Source organism: Leucoraja erinacea, unplaced genomic scaffold, assembly GCF_028641065.1.
Source record: "Leucoraja erinacea ecotype New England unplaced genomic scaffold, Leri_hhj_1 Leri_122S, whole genome shotgun sequence".
In the NCBI taxonomy this organism is placed as follows: domain Eukaryota; kingdom Metazoa; phylum Chordata; class Chondrichthyes; order Rajiformes; family Rajidae; genus Leucoraja; species Leucoraja erinaceus.
Window position 1 is genome coordinate 199,915 of NW_026575484.1, and position 21,231 is coordinate 221,145.

Below are 21,231 nucleotides of genomic sequence, written 5' to 3' on the forward strand. Positions count from 1 at the left end.
TGGTTGGAGCTCAGAGGTCGGTCCCTGGCAAAGGGATCACACTTCCAGCAGAGGCCACCAGCTCCTCGGTGTTAGGCCGCAGTGCGAACGGAGATATGATATGGGGGAAAATCGCATTTCCGTCGAGGTAAGAGACTAAAAAAGGAGCGCTATTAGTCTTTTCAGTCTGAAGAAGGGTGTCGACCTGAAACGTCACTATTCCTTCACTCTATAGATGCTGCCTTGCCTGCTGAGTTTCTCCAGCATTTTTGTCCACCTTTGATTTTCCAGCATCTGCAGTTCTTTCTTAAGCATTATTAGGCCATTCGGCCCACTGAGTCTACTCCACCATTCAAACATGGCTGATCTATCTTTCCCTCTCAACCCCATTCTCCTGCCTTCGCCCCATAACCCCCAACACCCGTACTAATATTATACAAGGGCAGATGCTGGAAAACTGAAACAAAAAAATCTCTGGTAAATCTCAGTAGGTCACGCTACGCATCTCTGGAAAGAGAAACAATGTTTTGAGGTCTATAGTCAAGAGCCCTTTTGGGGCCTTGCCCATCCCAAGGTACACCAATCCCACCTGGGTTTGGTCGTCAACGCAGCCCATGGTAAAAGTACGCGCAAACCCCCTCTGGCAGCTCATTACCCACCACCCTCTGTGAAAAAGTTGTCCCTCAGATTGAATCCCACCTTAAACCTATCCCTGGGGTGCGGTGCATTCACCTATTGCCTGCACGCTATCACTCTTCACTTCTGCTTTCCAAGGAGGCGGCACATGTGGAGAATGTACAAACTCCGTACAGCATACCTGTATCATGCGCACCATGCACGTAGCACGGGCGTGCGCGTCACGTCAAAGATGACCCAAAATCTTGCAAACTGACACGCAAATGACGCCCAAGTGGGTCATGACGCTTAAATGACCCTTAAGCCCAAGCAGGCCCTTAAGGCAGCAACTAACCCCCCCTATACACTAACACTCCACGCCTGCCCTATAATAGGGAGATTTTTCAATGAGAATGTTCAGAGGACAGGGAAGGGATGAACTCACTGGCGCACACACACACCAATTTGCAATGTGGGGTCTGTGATAATGGCATAAGCTACCCAAGTGTTTACCACGATAAAAAAAAAACAAGCCAAAAAAAAAAAGTTACATCTGCGAGTAAGCAGGAAGACAAGTTGGGGGAAATCTGCGGAAACTTTCCAGGTGATGAATCGTGATGGCTTTGCTTATCAGTGTCAATCTGGGGATTTTATCTCAGATTCAGATTCCCTCTTGTTATTCATTGCTCACTCATTTCACTAGGAGATGATGTGCAGCAGAAAATGTATTGAAAAATATTCATGAGGCGCAGCACGGTTTTAAACGAACGATTGCCATGGAGTCATGCAGCTTGAATGATAATTTGTATTCATGACTCATGCCACAGGAGGGGAAAAAGCAGCACCTGATCAAGCATGCAAACTCTTTAATGTACAGCATCACAGAATGGTGGGACATGGCAGCGCTGGTGATTATCGGTGCGGCCAGCTCTATATTTTCTTTCTGGGTTTAAAGTGATAGGCAGCACGGTGGCGCAGCGGTAGAGTTGCTGAGGCCCGGGTGTTGTGCGTAGCTTCTGCCCAATGCTAGAAATGACAATGAACAGGTTGTTGGCCGTACACAAAAAAAGCTGGAGAAACCCAGCAGGTGCAGCAGCATCTATGGAGCGAAGGAAATAGGCAACGTTTCGGGACGAAACGTTGCCTATTTCCTTCGCTCCATAGATGCTGCTGCACCCGCTGTGTTTCTCCAGCTTTTTTGTGTACCTTCGATTTTCCAGCATCTGCAGTTCCTTCTTAAACAGGTTGTTGGCCGTGCTTGATTATGTTGGCTGACTTCCCAAGGCAGGGTGAAGTGTAGATGGAGTCATTTGGAGGGTGGAGGTGGTGTGGTTGGTATGCATACTTGGATCTTCTCCAGAAAGATCAGCCGTGGTTAATAAAGCCTTCACCACTGGCATCCTCTTTCCGTCTTTCCTGATCTCCACCCTATCCCCTTCTCTGTAACTTAAAAGATGGTTCATTTGTAACTAATCCTTCATCTGAAGGTGGCACGATGGCGTAGCGATAGAGCTACTGCCTTACAGCACCTAAGACCTGAGTTTGATCAGGACTCTGGGTGCTTCTCTGTTCAGAGTTTGTACGTCCACCCCGTGATTGCATGGGTTGCTTCCGAGATCTTCAGTTTCGTCCGACACTCCAAAGACGTACAGGTTTGTAGGTTAATTGGCTTGGTATAATTCTTTCTATCCACCTGGATAGAAAGAATGGGGGACCTTTCGGGTTAGACCGTTCTTCAGACTGAGAATCCGGGGAGAGGGAGACAGCTAAGGAAGTGTAAGGTGTGAAAACGAGACATCAAAGGGGATGAGGCTCAAGGAAAATGTAGAATAGATCATTGTTAGCTAGAAGGTAACATCACATGCTGGAGTAACTCAGCGGGTGAGGCAGCGTCTATGGAGAGAAGGAATTGGCGATGTTTCGGGTCGAGACCCTTCTTCAGACTGATGTCAGTGTTGTGGGGGGGGGGGAATGAAGGGAAGATGCGGAGACAGTAGGCTTTGGGAGAGCTGGGAAGTGGAGGGGAAAGCGGGAGAAAGCAATGACTATCTGAAATTAGAGAAGTCAATGTTCATACCGCTGGGGTGTAAACTGCCCAAGCGAAATATGAGGTGCTCTCCCTCCAATTTGCGCTGGGCCTCACTCTGGCAATGGAGGAGGCCCAGGAGAAAGGTCAGATAGTTGAAGTGCTGAGCAACCGGGAGATCAGGTTGGTTAGTACGAACTGAGCGGTGGTGTACGGCGAAGCGATCGCCGAGCCTGCGCTTGGTCTCGCCGATGTAGAGAAGTTGACACCTGGAACAGCGGATGCAGTAGATGAGGTTGGAGGAGGTGCAGGTGAACCTCTGCCTCACCTGGAAAGACTGATTGGGTCCTTGGATGGAGTCGAGGGGGGAGGTAAAGGGACAGGTGTTGCATCTCCTGCTGTTGGACAAGTGTAGCATTTTCTGCAGTTGGATCCTCATAGATCACTTCTACAAACATGCCAAAATAATTTAGACCCCATGCCTTATCCGAGAGAAACCCCCAAAATACCATATTGCTTTTACTCACTCCTGTGATTCCAAGGTTTGATTACAAGGTTGTTTAGTATTCCAACTTTCAGTGAAGATTTCAGAATTTTTGTATAATTATTCTCATAATATATTAATATTATATTGTATTCAATTTATTGCCATTATCTCATGAGACAAGGAAATGGATTTTCGTTACAGTCATGCAACATAAAAATAAGTAATAAAAAATAAATAAAAATATTTTTTTTAAAGCGCAGACACAGAAGCCCACGACTTCTATAAACTATATAAATAGAAACTAAAACTAAAAATTCCCATTATAAAAACAAAAGGCCACTTTTGCATTACCTTATACACTTGTCCATATGTGCCATTTCCAACTACTTCCACGAGTTCAAAAATACCTGCAGGATCCTGTATGAAAGAAAGACATGAAAACATTTTAGTTCCAAAGACATCTAAAATTCTGCAAAGATTCAATGCATTTTATTTATTCCATGAATATCCTTCCTCCTCTTCCAAAGAGATTCACATTTTGTAAAATGGAAACAAGGAATCCTCAATGGTTGGCAGACAAAAATGCCGGAGAAACTCAGCGGGTGAGGCGGAAATAAGGAAACTCATCTACGGAGCGAAGGAAATAGGCAACGTTTCATAGAAACATAGAAAATAGGTGCAGGAGTAGGCCATTCGGCCCTTCGAGCCTGCACCGCCATTCAATATGATCATGGCTGATCATCCAACTCAGTATCTGCCTTCTCTCCATACCCCCTGATCCCTTTAGCCACAAGGGCCACATCTAACTCCCTCTTAAATATAGCCAATGAACTGTGGCCTCAACTACCTTCTGTGGCAGAGAATTCCAGAGATTCACCAGAGATTCGGGTCGAAACATTGCCTATTTCCTTCGCTCCAGAGATGCCGCCTCACCCGCTAAGTTTCTCCAGCATTTCTGTCTACCTTCGATTTTCTGCATCTGCAGTTCCTTCTGTAAGGGCCTGTCCCACTTTCACGCGCCTCTGCCGAGTTTGCCCTTGACTCATACTCGCAGCATGGTCGTCGCGAGGTCGTAGGTGGGCCGTAGCAGGCCGTGATGCTGGTCATAGGTACTCGTGGCATCAAGTAGGTCGGGGCGTTTTTCTAGCCTGATGAAAAATGTCCACGAGTAAAAAAGTTGCGAATTAGATCGTGAAAGTGGGACAGGCCCTTAAACATCCTCAATGGTTTTGATTATATTTTATTTATCTTTATTTCCTTATATGGTAATTTGCATATCACTGTTCCTTAATTGGTACATGCAACAATAAAAGACCTTTGAAACCAAGGTACAGTGAAAACCTCTATGTATACAGCTCAGCAAGACTATTGCCATCATACCAATGAAGGTAGAGTGATCAGCAAGACTATCACAATCTCCCGGTCAGTACAGAATGTACAGAACAGCCCCGTCGAGACGAAAGAGGCACAATTTTATAGTCTCAGCTACAACTGGCCATGAAGGCCTGTTGCAGCCTTCGCTTCCATTCCCATCCTAGAAGATTGAGGGGGGATCTTATAGAACCGTACAAAATTCTTAGGGGGTTGGACAGGCTAGATGCAGGAAGATTGTTCCCGATGTTGGGGAAGTCCAGAACATGGGGTCACAGTTTAAGGGTAAAGGGGAAATCCTTTAGGACCGAGATGGGAAAAAAAAATTTCACGCAGAGTGGCGAGTCTCTGGAACTCTCTGCCACAGAAGGTAGTTGAGGCCAGCTCATTGGCTATATTTAAGAGGGAGTTAGATGTGGCTCTTGTGGCTAAAGGGATCAGGGGGTATAGAGAGAAGGCAGGTACAGGGATACTGAGTTGGATGATCAGCCACGATCATATTGAATGGCGGTGCAGGCTCGAAGGGCCGAATGGCCTACTCCTGCACCTATTTTCTATGTTTCTATGTTTCTATCACCACACGACCGGCCGTCTCTCTCTCTCTCTCTCTCTCTCTCTGAGTCATAGTGATACAATGTGAAAACAGGCCCTTCGGCCCAATTTGCCCACATCTCCCCATTCAAAAAACTTTGTGTGTTTGAAGAAAGCCATGGCAGATCAAAATTGGAAAGCATAAGACAAAATGATGGAATTGCAAAAAAAAAGTTGAAAACATTGAGGTTAGGTATCATTTGTAGAGAGATGGGACGGAGTCAATGTTTCAAGTTCATAATCTTCCATCAGTTTAGTTTAGAGATACAGCGCGGAAACAGGCCCTACGGCCCACCAAGTCAGCGCCGACCAGCGATCCCCGTACACCAACACAATCCTACACACACGTCCTCTGAGTGAGAGCTACATGTATGTAGTCTTATAACAAATGTAAAGCACTTTGGCCAACAAGAGTTGTTTTTTAAATGTGCTATATAAATAAATGTGACTTGACTTGACTAGGAACAATTGACATTAATACCAAGCTGATTAACCAACAAACCTGCACGTCTTTGTAGTGTGGGAGGGAAACCGAAGATTTCTGAGAAAACCCACTCAGGTTACGGGGGGAACGTACAGACTCCGCACAGACAGTACCCGTAGTCAGGATGAAACCGGGGTGTCTGATGCTGTAGGGCAGTAGCTCTACCGCTAGCTACGTCATCGTGCCGCCTTCAGATGAAGGATTAGTTACAAATGAACCATATTTTAAGTTGCAGAGAAGGGGGATAGGGTGGAGATCAGGAAAGACTGAATGATAAAAATGGAGGCAATGCCAGTGGTGAAGGTTTATTAAACACGGCTGAACTTTCTGGAAAAGATCCAAGTATGCAAAGCAGCCACACCACCTCCACCCTCCAAATGCCTCCATCCAGACTTCACGCTGCCTTGGGAAGTCAGCCAACATAATCAAGATCGGCCAACAACCTGTTCATTCACACTTCTCCCATTGGGCAGATGATACAAAAGTTGGAAAACACATGACCAGATTTAGAAACAGGAACTGCAACACAATGGGTGGCACAGTGACACAGCGGTAGAGCTGCTGCCTCACGGCGCCAGAGACCTGGGCTTGATCCCGACTACGGGTGCCATTGTACAAGAGTTTGTACGTTCTCCATATGACGTCTGGGTTTTCTCCGGGTGCGCTGGTTTCCTCCCACACTTCAAAGCCGTACACATTAGTCCCTAGTTTGTAGGATAGTGCTAGTGTTGGGGGCGATCGCTGGTCGGCACCGGACTCAATGGGCGGAAACGCCCGTTTTCACACTGTATCTCCAAAGTCTAAAGTTTCTTCCCCGCCACTATCAGACTCTTGAATGGATCTCTCACGTGCTAATCTCCCAATCTATCTTGTTGTGGCTCTTAAGGGCCTGTCCCACTTGCGTGACCATGGCACGCAAATTATGCGACCTCGTGGTCGCGTTGAGCCGCGACGGTCCGGCGAAGGTCGCGCGCGACTTCATTCGAATGCACAACAGTCTGGAGCGCGTGACGTCATTTGAAGATGGACACAAAGCTGGAGTAACTCAGCGGGACCGGCAGCATCTCTGGAGAGAAGCAATGGGTGGTTTCGTGTCGAGACTCTTCAGTCTGAAAAGAAGGTTCTTGACTCGAAACGTCACCCATTGCTTCACTCCAGAGATGCTGCCGGTCCCGCTGAGTTACTCATGCATTTTGTGTCTATCTTCAATTTTCTTGGCCCCGCTCTGGGAGTAGAAGTGGGGGCGGATCCGGACCGAAACGGCCGTGAGCCCCAGGCCGAGTTCGGCGATCGTTTTCCTGCTTCTGCTGCTGTTGCAGGTGAGACGTTGCATCGCGCCAGGGTCTTGGGCCAGTCCTTTCCTGGCCGTCAGTTCCGCGACAGGCCGTTGGCGCGCGAAGATTTTGTTCGCTAAAATAATTTCGGAGCCCCACGCGATGTCGCGCACAACTACATACCCCTCCGCATTTCTCAGTGGGACCGGCCCCACGCTGCCATACGATGCCCGTGCGCCTCAATGCGACCACGAGATCGCGTAATTTGCGTGCCAAGGACACGTAAGTGCGACAGGCCCTTTACGTTTTTTTCCTTTCCTACCGTGATGCTGCAATCTGCATCCTCTTTTTCTTGATGTACTTATGCATGGTGTGATTTGCTTGAACTGCATGCAAACAACGTCTCACCATCTGATTACGTGGCAATACTGTAATAATGCCAGGGGGACGAGTCTCAAGAGACAGCGAAAGAAAACAATGCTGGAATTGCGGGATAGAAAACACAAATGCTGAAAATCTGAACGCTAAGAAAAGTGCTATAAATAAATCAGCGGGTAAAAGCTTTTTCAGCCCAAATAGTTATTAACTATTCTCCTCCTCTGACGAAGATCAGTCAACATCAGCAATAAGTCTTGTGCGAAGTAATGGGAATAAATATAATACCCAAAGACATTTTAATATGTAGCCAAGACAATTTATTTTCTCTTTGACAAAAATATTTGGACGACCACGAGAAAAAATTGGATGAGGTTGACAATACAAGTTGACTACAAAAACACAATAAAACACATTTTGCCAAAATTGATGCTTTAAATAAATAAATAAATAAAACGTCCGACACAGCTGTAGTTACTGCCTTACAGGACCATAGACCAGAGCGCGATCCTGACCACGGGTGCTGTCTGTACAATTTGTACTTTCTCCCTGCGACCCCACATTTTCTCCGGGAGCTCCGCTTTCCTTCCACGCTCCAAAGATGTATAGGTTTGTCGATTAATAGGTCTCTGCAAATTGCCCCTAGTGTGTAGGATAGTGCCAGTGTACGGGGTGATTGCTGGTAAGCATGGATTTGGAGAGCCGAAGGGCCTGTTTCCACGCTGTATCCCTAAACTAAAAATATGCTATTAAATGTTACCATTTTCCTTGCGGTCTTTAAAATACTTCAGGAACAGTATTTCTCAAACTTCAGAAAATGCCATTGGATCCTAGCTTTATCTCACCTTGTCTATATAAGATCAATATAAATGTACTAAATAACGTGTATTATACAAACACCTTATCTTGGATGTGAATATAGACACAAAATGCTGGAGTGATGTTTGATGAAACATCACCCATTCCTTCTCTCCAGAGATGCTGCCTGTCCCGCCCGCTGAGTTACTCCAGCATTGTGTGTCCATCTTAAGTGTAAACCAGCATCTGCAGTTCCTTCCCACACATTATCTTTGATGACATTACCATCAGTGAAGTAACTTGGGTCATAAGGAAACTGCAGGTGCTGCATCGGCCTTTCCACCAAATCACCCCCGTCGAGAAGTAAAATAATATTATATAAATTGCTATTGTCATCTTGATCTCAGCTCCAGACTGCCGATTTCTGCAAGGAACGGCGTCGCAGCGGTGGAGTTGTTGCCTTACAGCGAATGCAGCGCCAGAGACCTGGGTTCGATCCCGACTACAGGTGCTGCCTGTACGGAGTTTGTACGTTCTCCCCGTGACCTGCGTGGGTTTACAGTTTCCTCCCACACTCCAAAGACGTACTAGCTTGTAGGTTAATTTGCTTGGTATAAATGTAGAAATTGTCCCTAGTGGGTGTAGGATAGTGTTAATATGCGGGGATCACTGGTCAGAGCGGATCTGGTGGGCTGGAGGGCCTGTTTCCGCGCTGTATCTCTAAAATGTGCGGGGATCGCTTGTCGACGTGGACCCGTTTGGCCAAAAGGGCCTGTTTCCGCGCTGTATCACCGCACCATTATATTCAAAGTTGCCGTTAGTTTCAATAAGAGCCCTTTGCAATCACCCAGTGAGTAAATTTAATGGTTTGTCGTGAGAATATTAGAAGTCTGTGTGTGAAAAAAGAATGACAAATCAAATAGGGAAATGGAGAGACAAGAAATCGCTACGCTGGAATCTTGAGCAAAACAAAGTGCTAGAGGAAAGGAACGGGTGACGCTTCGGGTCTCAACTCATTCTTTCTCTCCAGAGACGCGGCAACATTTTGAGTCTAGCATGGATTAAAACCAGCATCTACAGTTCTTTCCGACACAAAGTGCTAGAGGATAGACACAAAATACTGGAGTAACTCAGCAGGACAGGCAGCATCTCTGGAGAAAAGGAATGAGTGAAGTTTAGGATCGAGATCCTTAGAATCATAGAGTGATACAATGTAGAAACAGGTCCTTCAGCCCAACTTGCCCACACCAGCCAATAATGTCCCTGCTACACTAGTCCCACTTGCCTGCCCTTGGTCATATCCCTCCAAACCAGTCCTATCCATGTACCTGTCTAACAGTTTCTTAAATGATGGGATAGTCTCTGCCTCAACTACCTCCTCTGGCAGCTTGTTCCATACACCCACCACCCTTCGTGTGAAAAAGTTACCCCTCGGATTCCTTTTAGATCTTTTCCGGTTCACCTTGAAACTATGTCATATGGTCCTCGATTCCCCTACTCTGTGCAAAAGACTGTGCATCTGCCCAATCTATTCCTCTCATGATTTTGTACACCTCTATAAGATCACCCCTCATCCTCCTGCGTTCCATGGAATAGAGTCCCAGCCCTGCTCAACCTCTCCTTGTAGCTCACACCCTCTAGTCCCTGCAACATCCTCGTTAATCTTTTCTGAACCCTTTCAAGCTTGACGATATCTTTCATTTAACATGGTGCCCAGAACTGAACACAATATTCTAGAAGGTAGACAAAACTCAGCGGGTGCAGCAGCATCTATGGAGCGAAGGAAATGGGAAACTTTCGGGCCGAAACCCTTCTTCAGACAATATTCTAGATGTGATCGCACCAACGTCTTATACAACTGCAACATGACCTCCCAACTTCTATACTCAGTACTTTGACTGATGAAGGCCAAAGTGCCTAATACCTTATTGACCATCTTCCTCAGACTCAGTTACTCCGGAAGTGGCGGTGCTGTTGTATGGCTGCGGCTTGCGTGCAGTCCGTCTGTTTTTACTTTTTTTTTCTTTTTTTTTTCTTGTTTAGTTAAATTTTTGGTTATTAGGTTGTGTTATGTGTGGGGGGGGCTGAAACACGGTTTTCTGTCTCTCCCTTCGGGGGAATGTGACTCTTTCTGTCGTATCCCCCCTTCTCTGCCTCCGTCTGCGCTGAGGCTTAATGGCGGAGCTGGCGGCCTCCAACCTGCGACCGACCTCGAGGTTCCGGAGGCAGAGCCAGCCAGGACTCGAGGCTGGCCGAATTCGGAGCTGTGGCGGCGTTCGGGCGCTCCGGTGAGGGTGGCCCGGCGCTGGGCTGAGGCGGTGCTCCGGCGGCTGAGGGGCGTTCTGGCGGCGGCGACCTGAATCCGGGGCTCGGCCGCGGGCCAGTGGACATCGTTGGGAGCTCGCGGGTCACAGGCTAGTGCCTGTTTTCCGGAGCTCCCGCGGCAACAGCTGTGTCCGCTGGACTGGAGGGCGGCAGGCCTCGGGTCCACGGAGCTTGAACCGGCCCGTTCGCGGAGCTCGGTTCAGCTGCGGGACTGACTTACCATCGCCCGGTGGGGTATCGCCTCAGTGCAGAGGGAGATGAGGAGGGAAGAGACAGTAACCCTAAGATTTTTGCCTCCATCACAGTGAGGAGGTGCCTGGTGGACTCACTGTGGTGGATGTTTATTTGTGTTTGCTGTCTGTTCTGTTGTTTATTATTACATGTATGGCTGCAGGCAACAACATTTCTGTCAGACCGAAAGGTCTAAATGACAAATAAAGGATCTAAGTCTAAGTCCAGCATTTTTGCGTCTGTCTTCAGTGTAAACCAACATCTGCAGTTCCTTCCTACACAAAGTGCTAGAGGAACCCAGGTCGGGCAACATCTGGGTTGGGAATTGACAGACAATGTTGAGTCAGGGAAATTGGTGCACTGGTTTAGTTTAGATATACAGCAGGGAAACATGCTTTTGTCCCAGCAGGTTAATGCTGACCATCAACCATCCCTTCACATCCACTCTCTACACACCAGGGGCAATTTACAGAGGCCCAATTAACCTATATTTTGGGATGTGGGTAGAAACCGGACCACCAGGAGGAAACCCACAGGGAGAACGTGTAAACTCCACACAGACTGCAGCCAATGTCAGCATTGAACCTGGGTTTCTGGCGCTGAGAAGGAGTGGCTCTACCATTTGCTGCACTATGCTAAAGGAGGATTCTTTTATTTTTTAACTAGATCCATGTTTGTTTTAAATCCATTGTGCAACTGCAGACTCAAATTCTTCCGTATCACAACAATCTCTTGTCAGTAGCTGGAATTTCACCAAGAATGTTTGCAGATACAAAAGCAAGGAGTTTCTAATGTCTGGTGTACAATGTAGTCAATTGTCAAAGAGATTGAGTACAAGTCAGACAAAGAACCAATTCAGCACTATTGCCAAACATTGTAATACTGTACAAATACTTGTGCTCTTTATATAGAGATAGGCTGGAAAGAGGGCAGAGAAGATATCAGAGAATGTTTCCAGGGTTTGAGCTATCAGGAGAGGTTGGGTAAGACTTTATTCCTTGAAGTGCAGGAGGCTGAGAGGTGATCTTATAGAAATGAGGGGAATAGATAGTGATCAAGTCTTTTACCCAAATTAGCGGAATCAAAAAGAGGGCAAGGTTTAAGGCAAGAGGGGCAACTTTTCAACAGAGCAGGGTGTGTATATGGAAGGAGCTACCAGAAGAGGTAGCTGAGCCAGGTACAATAACATCATTTAAAAGACTCTTGGACGGGTACACGGGTCGGAAAGGTTTAGTGGGATATGGGCTAAATGGGAGAAAATGGTGTGTGTGTTTGTATGTTCTCCCCGTGACCTATGTCGGGTTTCTCCAGGATATCTGGACTCCTCCCACACTCCAAAGTCGTGCAGGTTTGTAGGTTAGAATCATAGAAAATAGGTGCAGGAGGCGGCCATTCGGCCCTTCGAGCCAGCACCGCCTTTCATTGTGACCATGGCTGATAGTCCCCAATCAATAACCCGTGCCTGCCTTCTTCACATATCCCTTGACTCCATTAGCATGTACAATTGTCCCTGGTGTGTGTAGGATGTTGTTAGTGTTAGGCAACCGCTAGTCAGCACGGACTTGGTGGACCGAAGGGCCCTTTTCTGCGCTGTATCTCTTTTTTTTTTTTTATTTTTTTATTAACTTTTATTTCATTTTATTTATTCATTAATTTATTTTTTTATTAGAAGTACAGTAAATTACAGTAATACACATCACATATATCTTATTACATTTGTTGTACCACTTCGTTTTTCGAGCTTTAAAAAAGGTAGAAATAAAAGAAGTAAGGAAAGTGAGCAAGAATCGTGAAGGTGCAGGAAAGTGTTGGGAAAAGAAAGCCCCTTAGGGAAGAAGTTAGAGAAGGAAGTAAAGAAAGGAAATAAGACCCTAGAAAGAAAAGAAAAAAAAGGAAAAACAATTGCTCTATTGTAACACAAAACTCCGCAAAAAAGGATATACCAACCGTGTTTTTTTTAATTTATTTTATACCCCCCGTTACCAGATCCTGGTACCATTTATATTTTAAATTACTATTGCACCTTATGCTTGTAATAGTTCCATAAATGCAGACCACGTCTTTTGGAAGTGGTCTGCTTTGCCTGCTAGGAGGAGTCTCATCTCTTCCAAGTGTGGTGTTTCGAACATGTTTGAAATCCACATTTTAATTGTTGGAGTTGGAGCATTTTTCCAAAATATGAGTATAAGCTTTTTTCCCATTATTAGCCCGTAATTAAGTAAGTTCTTTTGAAACACGTTTAATTCGGGGTTACCTTCCGATATTCCAAAAATGATCCATTCTGCTTTTGGTACAAGTTTTATTTTAAATAATTTTGTGAAGATTTCAAATATCTCGTTCCAGAATTTTGCGATTTTTATACAAAAAAACAAAAGAGTGCGCTATGGTAGCTTCTTGTGACTGACATTTATCACAAATGGGTGAGACAATGGGGAAAAGTTTATTTATTTTAGTTTTTGAATAATATAGTCTATGTAATGTTTTATATTGAATTAGAGTATGTCGTACATTGATCGAGCATTTATGCACATATAGTAAGTGTTTATTCAGATTCAGATTCAGATTCAATTTTAATTGTCATTGTCAGTTTACAGTACAGAGACAACGAAATGCATTCCAGTCTCTTTTGAAATTTTTATAGCTAGTTCTTGTTCCCAGTCTCTTCTAATACCATCAGTTGTAGGTATTTCTATATTTAAAATAATGTTGTATAAGTATGATATTAGATTTGCTGATTCAGCCTTTGTCTTCATGGCTTCATCCAGTAAGTCTGGGGGCACGTTATGATAGTCTTTTGTGTATTTTTCAGATAGTCACGGATTTGAAGATATTTAAAATATTGATTATTTTTCAAATTATATTTGTTGTAATTGTTGAAATGATAATAATTTTCCTAATTCATACAAGTCTCCGAGTATTTTAATTCCCATTCTTTCCCATTGTGTAAATGATGTATCTATACTCGAAGGTTTAAACGACGGGTTATTGACTATTGGCATTAAAAGAGATAGATTTCTTAATTTTAGATTCTGTTTTATTTGTTTCCAAGTTCTAATTGTACTATGTATCATTGGATTTTTATTATAATTTTTGTTATTCAGATTCATTGGTGAGAGGAGAATCGCTCCTGTATTACACGGAGAGCAGTCCTCTCTCTCCATTACAATCCAGTCCACCTGCTGGGCAGAGTTGCCCAGCAGGTGAATCATATTTTTAATATTTACTGCCCAATTATAGTACATAAAGTTAGGGAACGCTAGACCACCCATCTCTTTTGGTTTACTGAGGTGTGCTCTTTGTATTCTGTGGGATTTATAATCCCATATAAAATTTGTAATGTCTGAGTCTAGTTTTTTGAAAAACTTTTTTGGAAGATATATTGGAACTGATTGAAATAAATATAGGATTTGTGGTAAAAAGATCATTTTTATAGCATTTATTCGACCTATTAAAGACATCGGGAGCGTTTTCCAGAATTTGATTAGTTTATTTAGTTTCTTAAGTAAGGGGCTATAATTGGCATTAAACATAGCGTGATAGTTTCTAGTGATTTCAATTCCTAAATATTTAAATTTTTCTGTGGCTATTTTAAAGGGGAATTTCAAGAGATGTGTTGAGTCTTTCGGTTTTATCGACATAATTTCACTTTTGTTCCAGTTTATTCTGTCTCCTGAGAAAGATCCAAAGTCCTCAATTAGATTTAATATGTTTGGTATACTGATTTGGGGTTTTGTGATATACAGCAATACATCGTCTGCGTATAAGGATATTTTGTTATTTGAATATTTTGTATTATAACCGTAAATATCCGGGTGTGTTCTAATTTTTTCAGCTAAAGGTTCAATTACCAGAGCAGTGGTGATAATGAACATCCTTGTCTATTGCCCCTTGTTAATTGGAATTTCGTAGATAGTATATTATTAGTTAAAATTCTAGCCGTGGGTTTGTTATATAATAATTTTATCCATGCGATGAAATTCTCTCCCATTTGAAATTTTTGCAATACTTTAATCATATAATCCCATTCTACTTGATCAAACGCTTTTTCTGCGTCCGATGAAATGATAGATAACTCTTGTATCTCTGTGTCTCTAAACTAAACTACGTTGCACCTCTATATTTGAGTCATTTGCAAGAATCTTGAAGCTCAGATTATTTTACAAGTGAAGAACAATTTTTTTAAATAGGCTCGATTATCTCCAGAAAGATTGGGATGAATTTAAGGCAAGCCAAGGAACAGATCAGGAGTGAATAATTGAGCATTTGAATAAGTTTTAACCAATTAACGAGTCAGCACAGATTTATGAACAGTATGATAAAGCATGATTAATGTACTCGCTGGTGAGGTAGACGAGTACGACTCTAGTCACTGCTTATTAAATGTCAGCTGGAAGTCCAGACGAGATTACACAATCAAACAGAATTGCAAAACACCATTTAGCTGCTGTGGTTTTGAAATAAAAGAGCTATTTAAATTAGTCATATCTTATTTTCCATCTGACCTGTAAATGTATTCCTTTTAATTACACATCCAATTAATTTTGGAATTACATTGAAACTTACTGCCCAGTCAGCTGGTGCACTCACCCCTATAAAGGTTGGGGGGGGTTTGTTGAAAAACTTGGATTAATTTTAGTTTTAGTTTTGAGATACAGCACGGAAACAGGCCTGTCAGCTCACCGAGTCCGATTCCCATACACGAACACTATCAATAGACAATAGACAATAGAGAATAGGTGCAGGAGTAGGCCATTCGGCCCTTCGAGACAGCACCGCCATTTAATGTGATCATGGCTGATCATCCCCTACACATACTAGGAATAATTTACATTTATATATATGATATGATATGCCATTTATTGTCACTATACATGTACAGTGAAATTGAAAGCTGCTCGTACTCAGTGCATACATATAATTTAGTACAAAAAACAAAAAACAAGAACAGAAAAACAAAAACACAAGGGACAAGAGTAGGGGTTAGGTGCACAATTCAGCGACGCATATATACATATATACAGATGGAAGTCCGGGTGTTGGGCTGTGAAGTCAGTGCATGTGTGAATTTGAATTAAGAGTAGTTATAATTTTCGGAAAGCAACTATTTCTGAGTCTATTTGTCCTGGATTTGATGCACCTATAGCGCCTTCCAGAGGGCAGCAGGTCGAACAGTCCAAACGCAGGATGGGAGCTGTCTTTGATGATATTCTTTGCCCTGCTAAGGCAGCGGGAGGTGTAGATATCCATCAGGGAGGGGAGAGGGCAACCAATGATCTTCTGCGCTGTCCTAGTTACCCTCTGAAGCCTCTCCCTGTCTGCCAAGCTAATTAACCTACAAACCTGTACGTCTTTGGAGAAAACTCACACAGATACTGGAAGAATGTATAAACTCCGTACAGACAAGCACCCGTAGTCAGAATCAAACCCGGCTCTGTGGCGCTTGACGGCAATAACTCTACTGCTACGCCATCGTGCCGCCATTAAGTTCATGATCAGAGTTTGGATTAATCAACAGTACCAGGATATGAGTAAATCAAAGACACAAACTGCCAGGATCTAGTTGAATGATGCAACAGACTTGAGGTTACAGGTGGCCTAATCCTTCAACTGTGTTATAATAACTCTGTAGGAAAATCATCTTTCTCTTCTTCTGAAGCACTCTAGGATCGAAGATGGCAACTTTAGGGTTCTGAGGTGGCTAAAACGACAAACCCTTCCTCATATGGAGCACGAGGCAGGGGGTAGGTGAGGTGGCGTCCACTTCTGCCACTTGCACAAGGCTCCCTCCTAATGCATAATCAAAGTTTTGATGATCATCTCAAATGCTCCTTTTCTATTTGGTGCTGTATGCTCTAAAGTTCTCAGGGGTCTTTGTTTAATTTAGGAACACAACGTGGAACCAGGCACTTCGTTAAGCTCCAGTAATTTAAAATTATATTTCATTATGTTCTGAAGAACAACACCGATTCCTTTTCTCCAGAGATGCTGCCTGGCCTGTTGAGTTACTCCAGCATTTTGTGTCTTTACTACTCATTAGTTCTGGAAAGAAATAGAATAATCTAGAATTCATCAGTTATCTTGCTCAGCACAGCTGTGTACTCCTCGATTAGAGGATGACGGAAAAAGTTGGATTTGTATATCTAACGCAGATGACACCAGATTAATGAGGGTAGTCACAAATACTGGAGAAACTCAGCGGGTGAGGCAGCATCTATGGAGCGAAGGAACTAGGCAACGTTTCGGGTCGAGACCCTAATGAGAATAATCTAAGGTCCTTCCGCTGCTGGGCAGAGTGTGGTGGAGGCACCCCTCAAAAATAAGGGAAGGGATCCCATGCCAGTGGGCCACATGGGTGGGGGATACATTTGTGTAAACCAGTGGTTCCCAACGTGGGGTGTACTCCCAACAGGGGGGCAATTTGATTTTTAAGGGGGGCAATTGAGCGCGATTGAGGAGGTCTTGGTCCAAATTTTCGATTTTTATTTTTTAGGATTTTCCATCAGGTAAACATATGTAGTTTATGTTTCAGATGTTATTTTGAGTCAATCATTTTTTTGGGGTAAAAAAGGTCTTTATTGTGTAGTTATTACAACCAAGGTATTGCCGTTTGAAGCTTCTTCAGCTGAAACGGAGTTCACTTTTTAAATGATAAGAATTATATATCACCACATTGGGGGGGGGGGTCATCAGGGTTTTAGAGGTGATTAGGTGGGGCATGGCCAAAAAAAGGTTGGGAACCACTGGTGTCAACAGTATTGAATGTATGTATAGCCTCCAAGAATGAGTAAACGGGAGCACCCGAGGGGAGAAGGTACAAACTGCGTACAGACAGCACCAATAGTCAGGAATGAACTCTGATCTCTGCCACTGCGCCACCCGATCGTGATAATTTTTTTGACTGTTTGCTTGATTGGAATACAATTCCGCAGGTGTGGACTTCACTCTTCGTTTCCCAGTATTGACTGACTTGATTTACCTGTTTGTAATCTCATGACCAAACCTGCTTTTTTTTCCCCTCCCCCCCCCCCCCCCAGTTTTTGTGCAATATTACTTCAGGCAGGAGTCTCACTGCTGATCAGGGACATAGATCTTAGTTTTTCCATGAACATTTGTGTCAGATTGAAAAGCGCAATTGGTGTCAAGGTGCCACTCCTTTTTGTGAAGGGTTAAGCTCGTGACGCTGAGCATATTATAGACTGTATCATGGTTGCAAAACTGGTAATCTGTCCTGTTTCAACATGCTAGCAGGTTACAAGGGCAAAAGTTACCAGAGTCCGTATGCAGGTAGACAAAGATGCTGGAGAAACCCAGCGGGTGAGGCAGCATCTATGGAACGAAGGAAATAGGCGACGTTTCGGGTCGAGACCTTTTCTTCAGAATGGGGATATGGGGAGAAGGCAGGAACGGGGTACTGATTGTGAATGATCAGCCATGATCACATTGAATGGCGAGTAAACAAAAATACTGGGCAAACTCAGCTGGCGAGGCAGCATCTATGGAGCGAAGTAAATAGGCAATGTTTCGTCCCGGAACGTTGCCTATTCCTTCGCTCCATAGATGCTGCCTCACCCGCTGAGTTTCTCCAGCATTTTTTTTCTGCCTTCGCCTTTCCAGCATCTGCAGTTCCTTCTTGAACAAGAGTCCGTATGCAGATACTATAACGGCAACTTTCATTTGTTCAGACAGACACAAAATGCTGGAGCAACTCGACGGGACAGGCAGCATCTCCGGAGAGAAGGAATGAAGAATGGTGTCTGACCAAAACGTTACCCATTCCTTCTCTCCAGAGATGCTGCCTGTTCCGCTGAGTTAAGGGCCTGTTCCACCAGCATGCAACTGCACTCGTGGGGCCGGTCCCACTTCGATCGCCGGAGCAGTATGGAGTTGTGCGGAGCTGGTCCCGACATCGGGCTCCGAAAAACACATTGGGCCCGCAGCCACATTGAGGGCGTACGCAGCGCCTCGACGGGCGTACTCAAGTGTCTTGACGCCGTCCGCAGCGTCTTGACGGTGTACGCCTAGCGTAGCGTGATGACGTCACCACCCGGCATGCCGTTGCGTGATGACCTACAAGCCCGACGCTGTGCGACGTCCAAATTCAGTCGGCCCACCTCCTGCCCAGCTGATTGGTGAGTATGATGTCGGGACCAGCCCCGCACAACTCCAGACGGCTCCGAGGTTGGAAGTGGGACCAGCCCCGCGAGGCCGTACGCATCAAGCCACCACATTTGGTCGCGCTCGCCGCATGCAGTCGCATGCTGGTGGGACAAGCCCTTCACTCCAGCATTTTGTGTCTGTCTTCATCTGTTCAGCGCTAAAATGTGTAACTCTTTGAGCAGTCTCCATGATTTTTTTTTAAACTAGAGCATTCTGTTTTCTCCTCGGCTCAGGCCAACAAATTGACCTAATTATAATTTTTGTGAATTCCTAATACAGTGGTTGCATTGTGTTAATATGGTCAGTTTCCAACAGTAAATAGAACAAAGTGTTACAATTCATTGCCTGCTCGATTGGGGACAAAGAATATGCTGATGATTTCTCTGGGTCAGAGGTTGACACCATTAATGAGCACAAGATGCGGTCGAAAAATTTAAAGGACCACTATTTTTGAGCACCGAGCAGTAAAGTACAGACAATCAAAAGCTGGAGTAACTCAGCTGGCCAGGCAGCATCTCTGGAGAAAAAGAATAGGTGACTTTTCAGGTCGACCCGAAACGCCATCTATTTTTCTTCAGGGATGCTGCCTGACCCGCTGAGTAGCCTCACCTGTTTTTTGTATATCTTCGGTGTAAACCAGCATCTGCAGTTCCTTCCTACACATAGTACAGCACAGGAACAGGCCCTTCAGCCCACAATGTCTGTGCCGAACATGAAGCCAAGTTGAACTAATCTTATCTGTCTGTGCATGATTCATATCCCTGCATATCCAGGTGCCTGTTTAAAAGCCTCTCAAAATGTCACTATTGTATCTGCCTTCATCTCTAACCCTGGCAGAGCGTTCTCGGCACCCACCACTCGCTGTATAAAGAAAAAACTTGCTCTGCACATCATGCACCTATTAAAAGTCTGATCTTGGATGTGGATGTGTTTGTTCGTGTGTGTGTGTGTTTGTGTATAATCAAATTTTCTCGAAAACGGCACACAAACAGTAAAATGTTTACATATTCCGCTGGAGATTTCCCCCCCGGAGTCCGAAATCGCCTTATCTGAAAAATTCATGCTTTTTCTCCAGTTATTAATGAAAATGTTTAAGAATCTGAAAAGACTGACAAAAATCGTTTGACTTTGAGTTCTTTCTCACGCTGCATGTGACGTCAGCCCCCTCTCCCCCCACTCGGTCCGAGCCTGGAGCCGGCCTCCCGTGGGGGCTACGGGTAGGGGACGGGTGCGTTGGGGGAACCCCTCAATCTCTACCCCCCTCCCTCTATGCCCTACCCTCCCCTCCCCCCCCCCGCCCCCTCTCTGCTCCCATCGCACTTCCTCTCTGCCCCCCACGCTCCCGTGGGGGCTATGCGTAGGGGACGGCCGCGTTGTGGGAACAGACCCGCACTTGATCTAGTCTCCTTTAAATTTTGCCTCTCTCATCTTAAAGCTATGCCCTCTAGTCTTTGATATTTCCATCCTGGGGGGAAATGGTCTGACCATCTATTCTATCTGTGCCTCAGAATTGTCTATACTTCTATCAGGTCTCCCCTCGAGAAAACAATCCAAGGTTGTCCAACCTCTGCTTGTAACTAATACCTCTTGATCCTGGCAACATTCTGGTAACGTGATATTCTAAATTGGATGAAGTTTGGCTATCTGTCAAAAGTAACAGGATTCTTTCCCCCACTATTGCATTGTCTTTTGTCAACTTAGTTTCCTCCCAAGTCCCATCGGAATTTTGTCTTGCTTTCATTAATGCAAAAACAAATTTGCTCCTCGTTTTCTGCCCCGCCTTTCTTTGTGTTTTCATCATTTCATGAAACAGAACTTTTTCTGGAATGCGATTGAATGGGTGCTACCAGACGTGCACTATGACACTCGAGCTGCCATGTATGAACAGCAAAGGAATGCCAGGAAATACTTCCATCGTCCAGGCGGGATAGTGGTTGGTTGAGAAAAATCAATGAGATTTTATCGTCACATGTACAGTGAAATGTTTTGTTTTTGCATACAGTCTGGTAAAATCCTACAGCAGTCCCCACCTAGGTAAAATCTTGAGGGGCACTGCAGTGAGGAGGTGATGTAAATGTTTTGTTCATCCAGGTAGCCCCAGGTACTTTCCCCTGCAACTGCAGGAGATGCAACACCTGTCCCTATACCTCCTCCCATGACACTGTCCAAGGACCCAGACAGTACTTTCAGGTGAGGCAGAGGTTCACTTGCACCTCCTCTAACCTCTACTGTATCCGCTGTTCCAGGTGTGAACCAAGGATCTTAGAGCGGTTCAATGATCTTTGGTGTGAACTACATATCGGGTTGCTAAATACTAACTACTTCTCCCATTCCCTTACTGATCTTTCTGCCCTGGGCCTCCTCCATTGTCAGAGTGAGGCCAAATGCAAATTGCAGGAATAGCACCTTATATTTTGCTTGGGCAACTTCCATCTCAGCGGTATGAGTATTGATTTCTCTAACCCTTGCATTCCCTCTCTCTCTCCCTCCCTCTCTCTCTGTCCCTCCCCCACCCTAG

The 21,231-nt window shown here is 44.7% G+C and overlaps 1 protein-coding gene across 9 annotated transcripts in view; it reads right to left on the reverse strand.

Moving 5' to 3' along the window:
- The window catches only part of LOC129715537 (misshapen-like kinase 1), a 230,204-nt gene that overhangs the window by 154,689 nt on the left and 54,284 nt on the right, over positions 1-21,231 (reverse strand). For all 9 annotated transcript variants that reach the window (XM_055665413.1, XM_055665411.1, XM_055665412.1 and 6 more), the window contains exon 2: positions 3,459-3,524. In XM_055665413.1, coding sequence (XP_055521388.1) covers positions 3,459-3,524 — 66 coding nt within the window. The remainder of the gene's footprint in view (positions 1-3,458; positions 3,525-21,231) is intronic.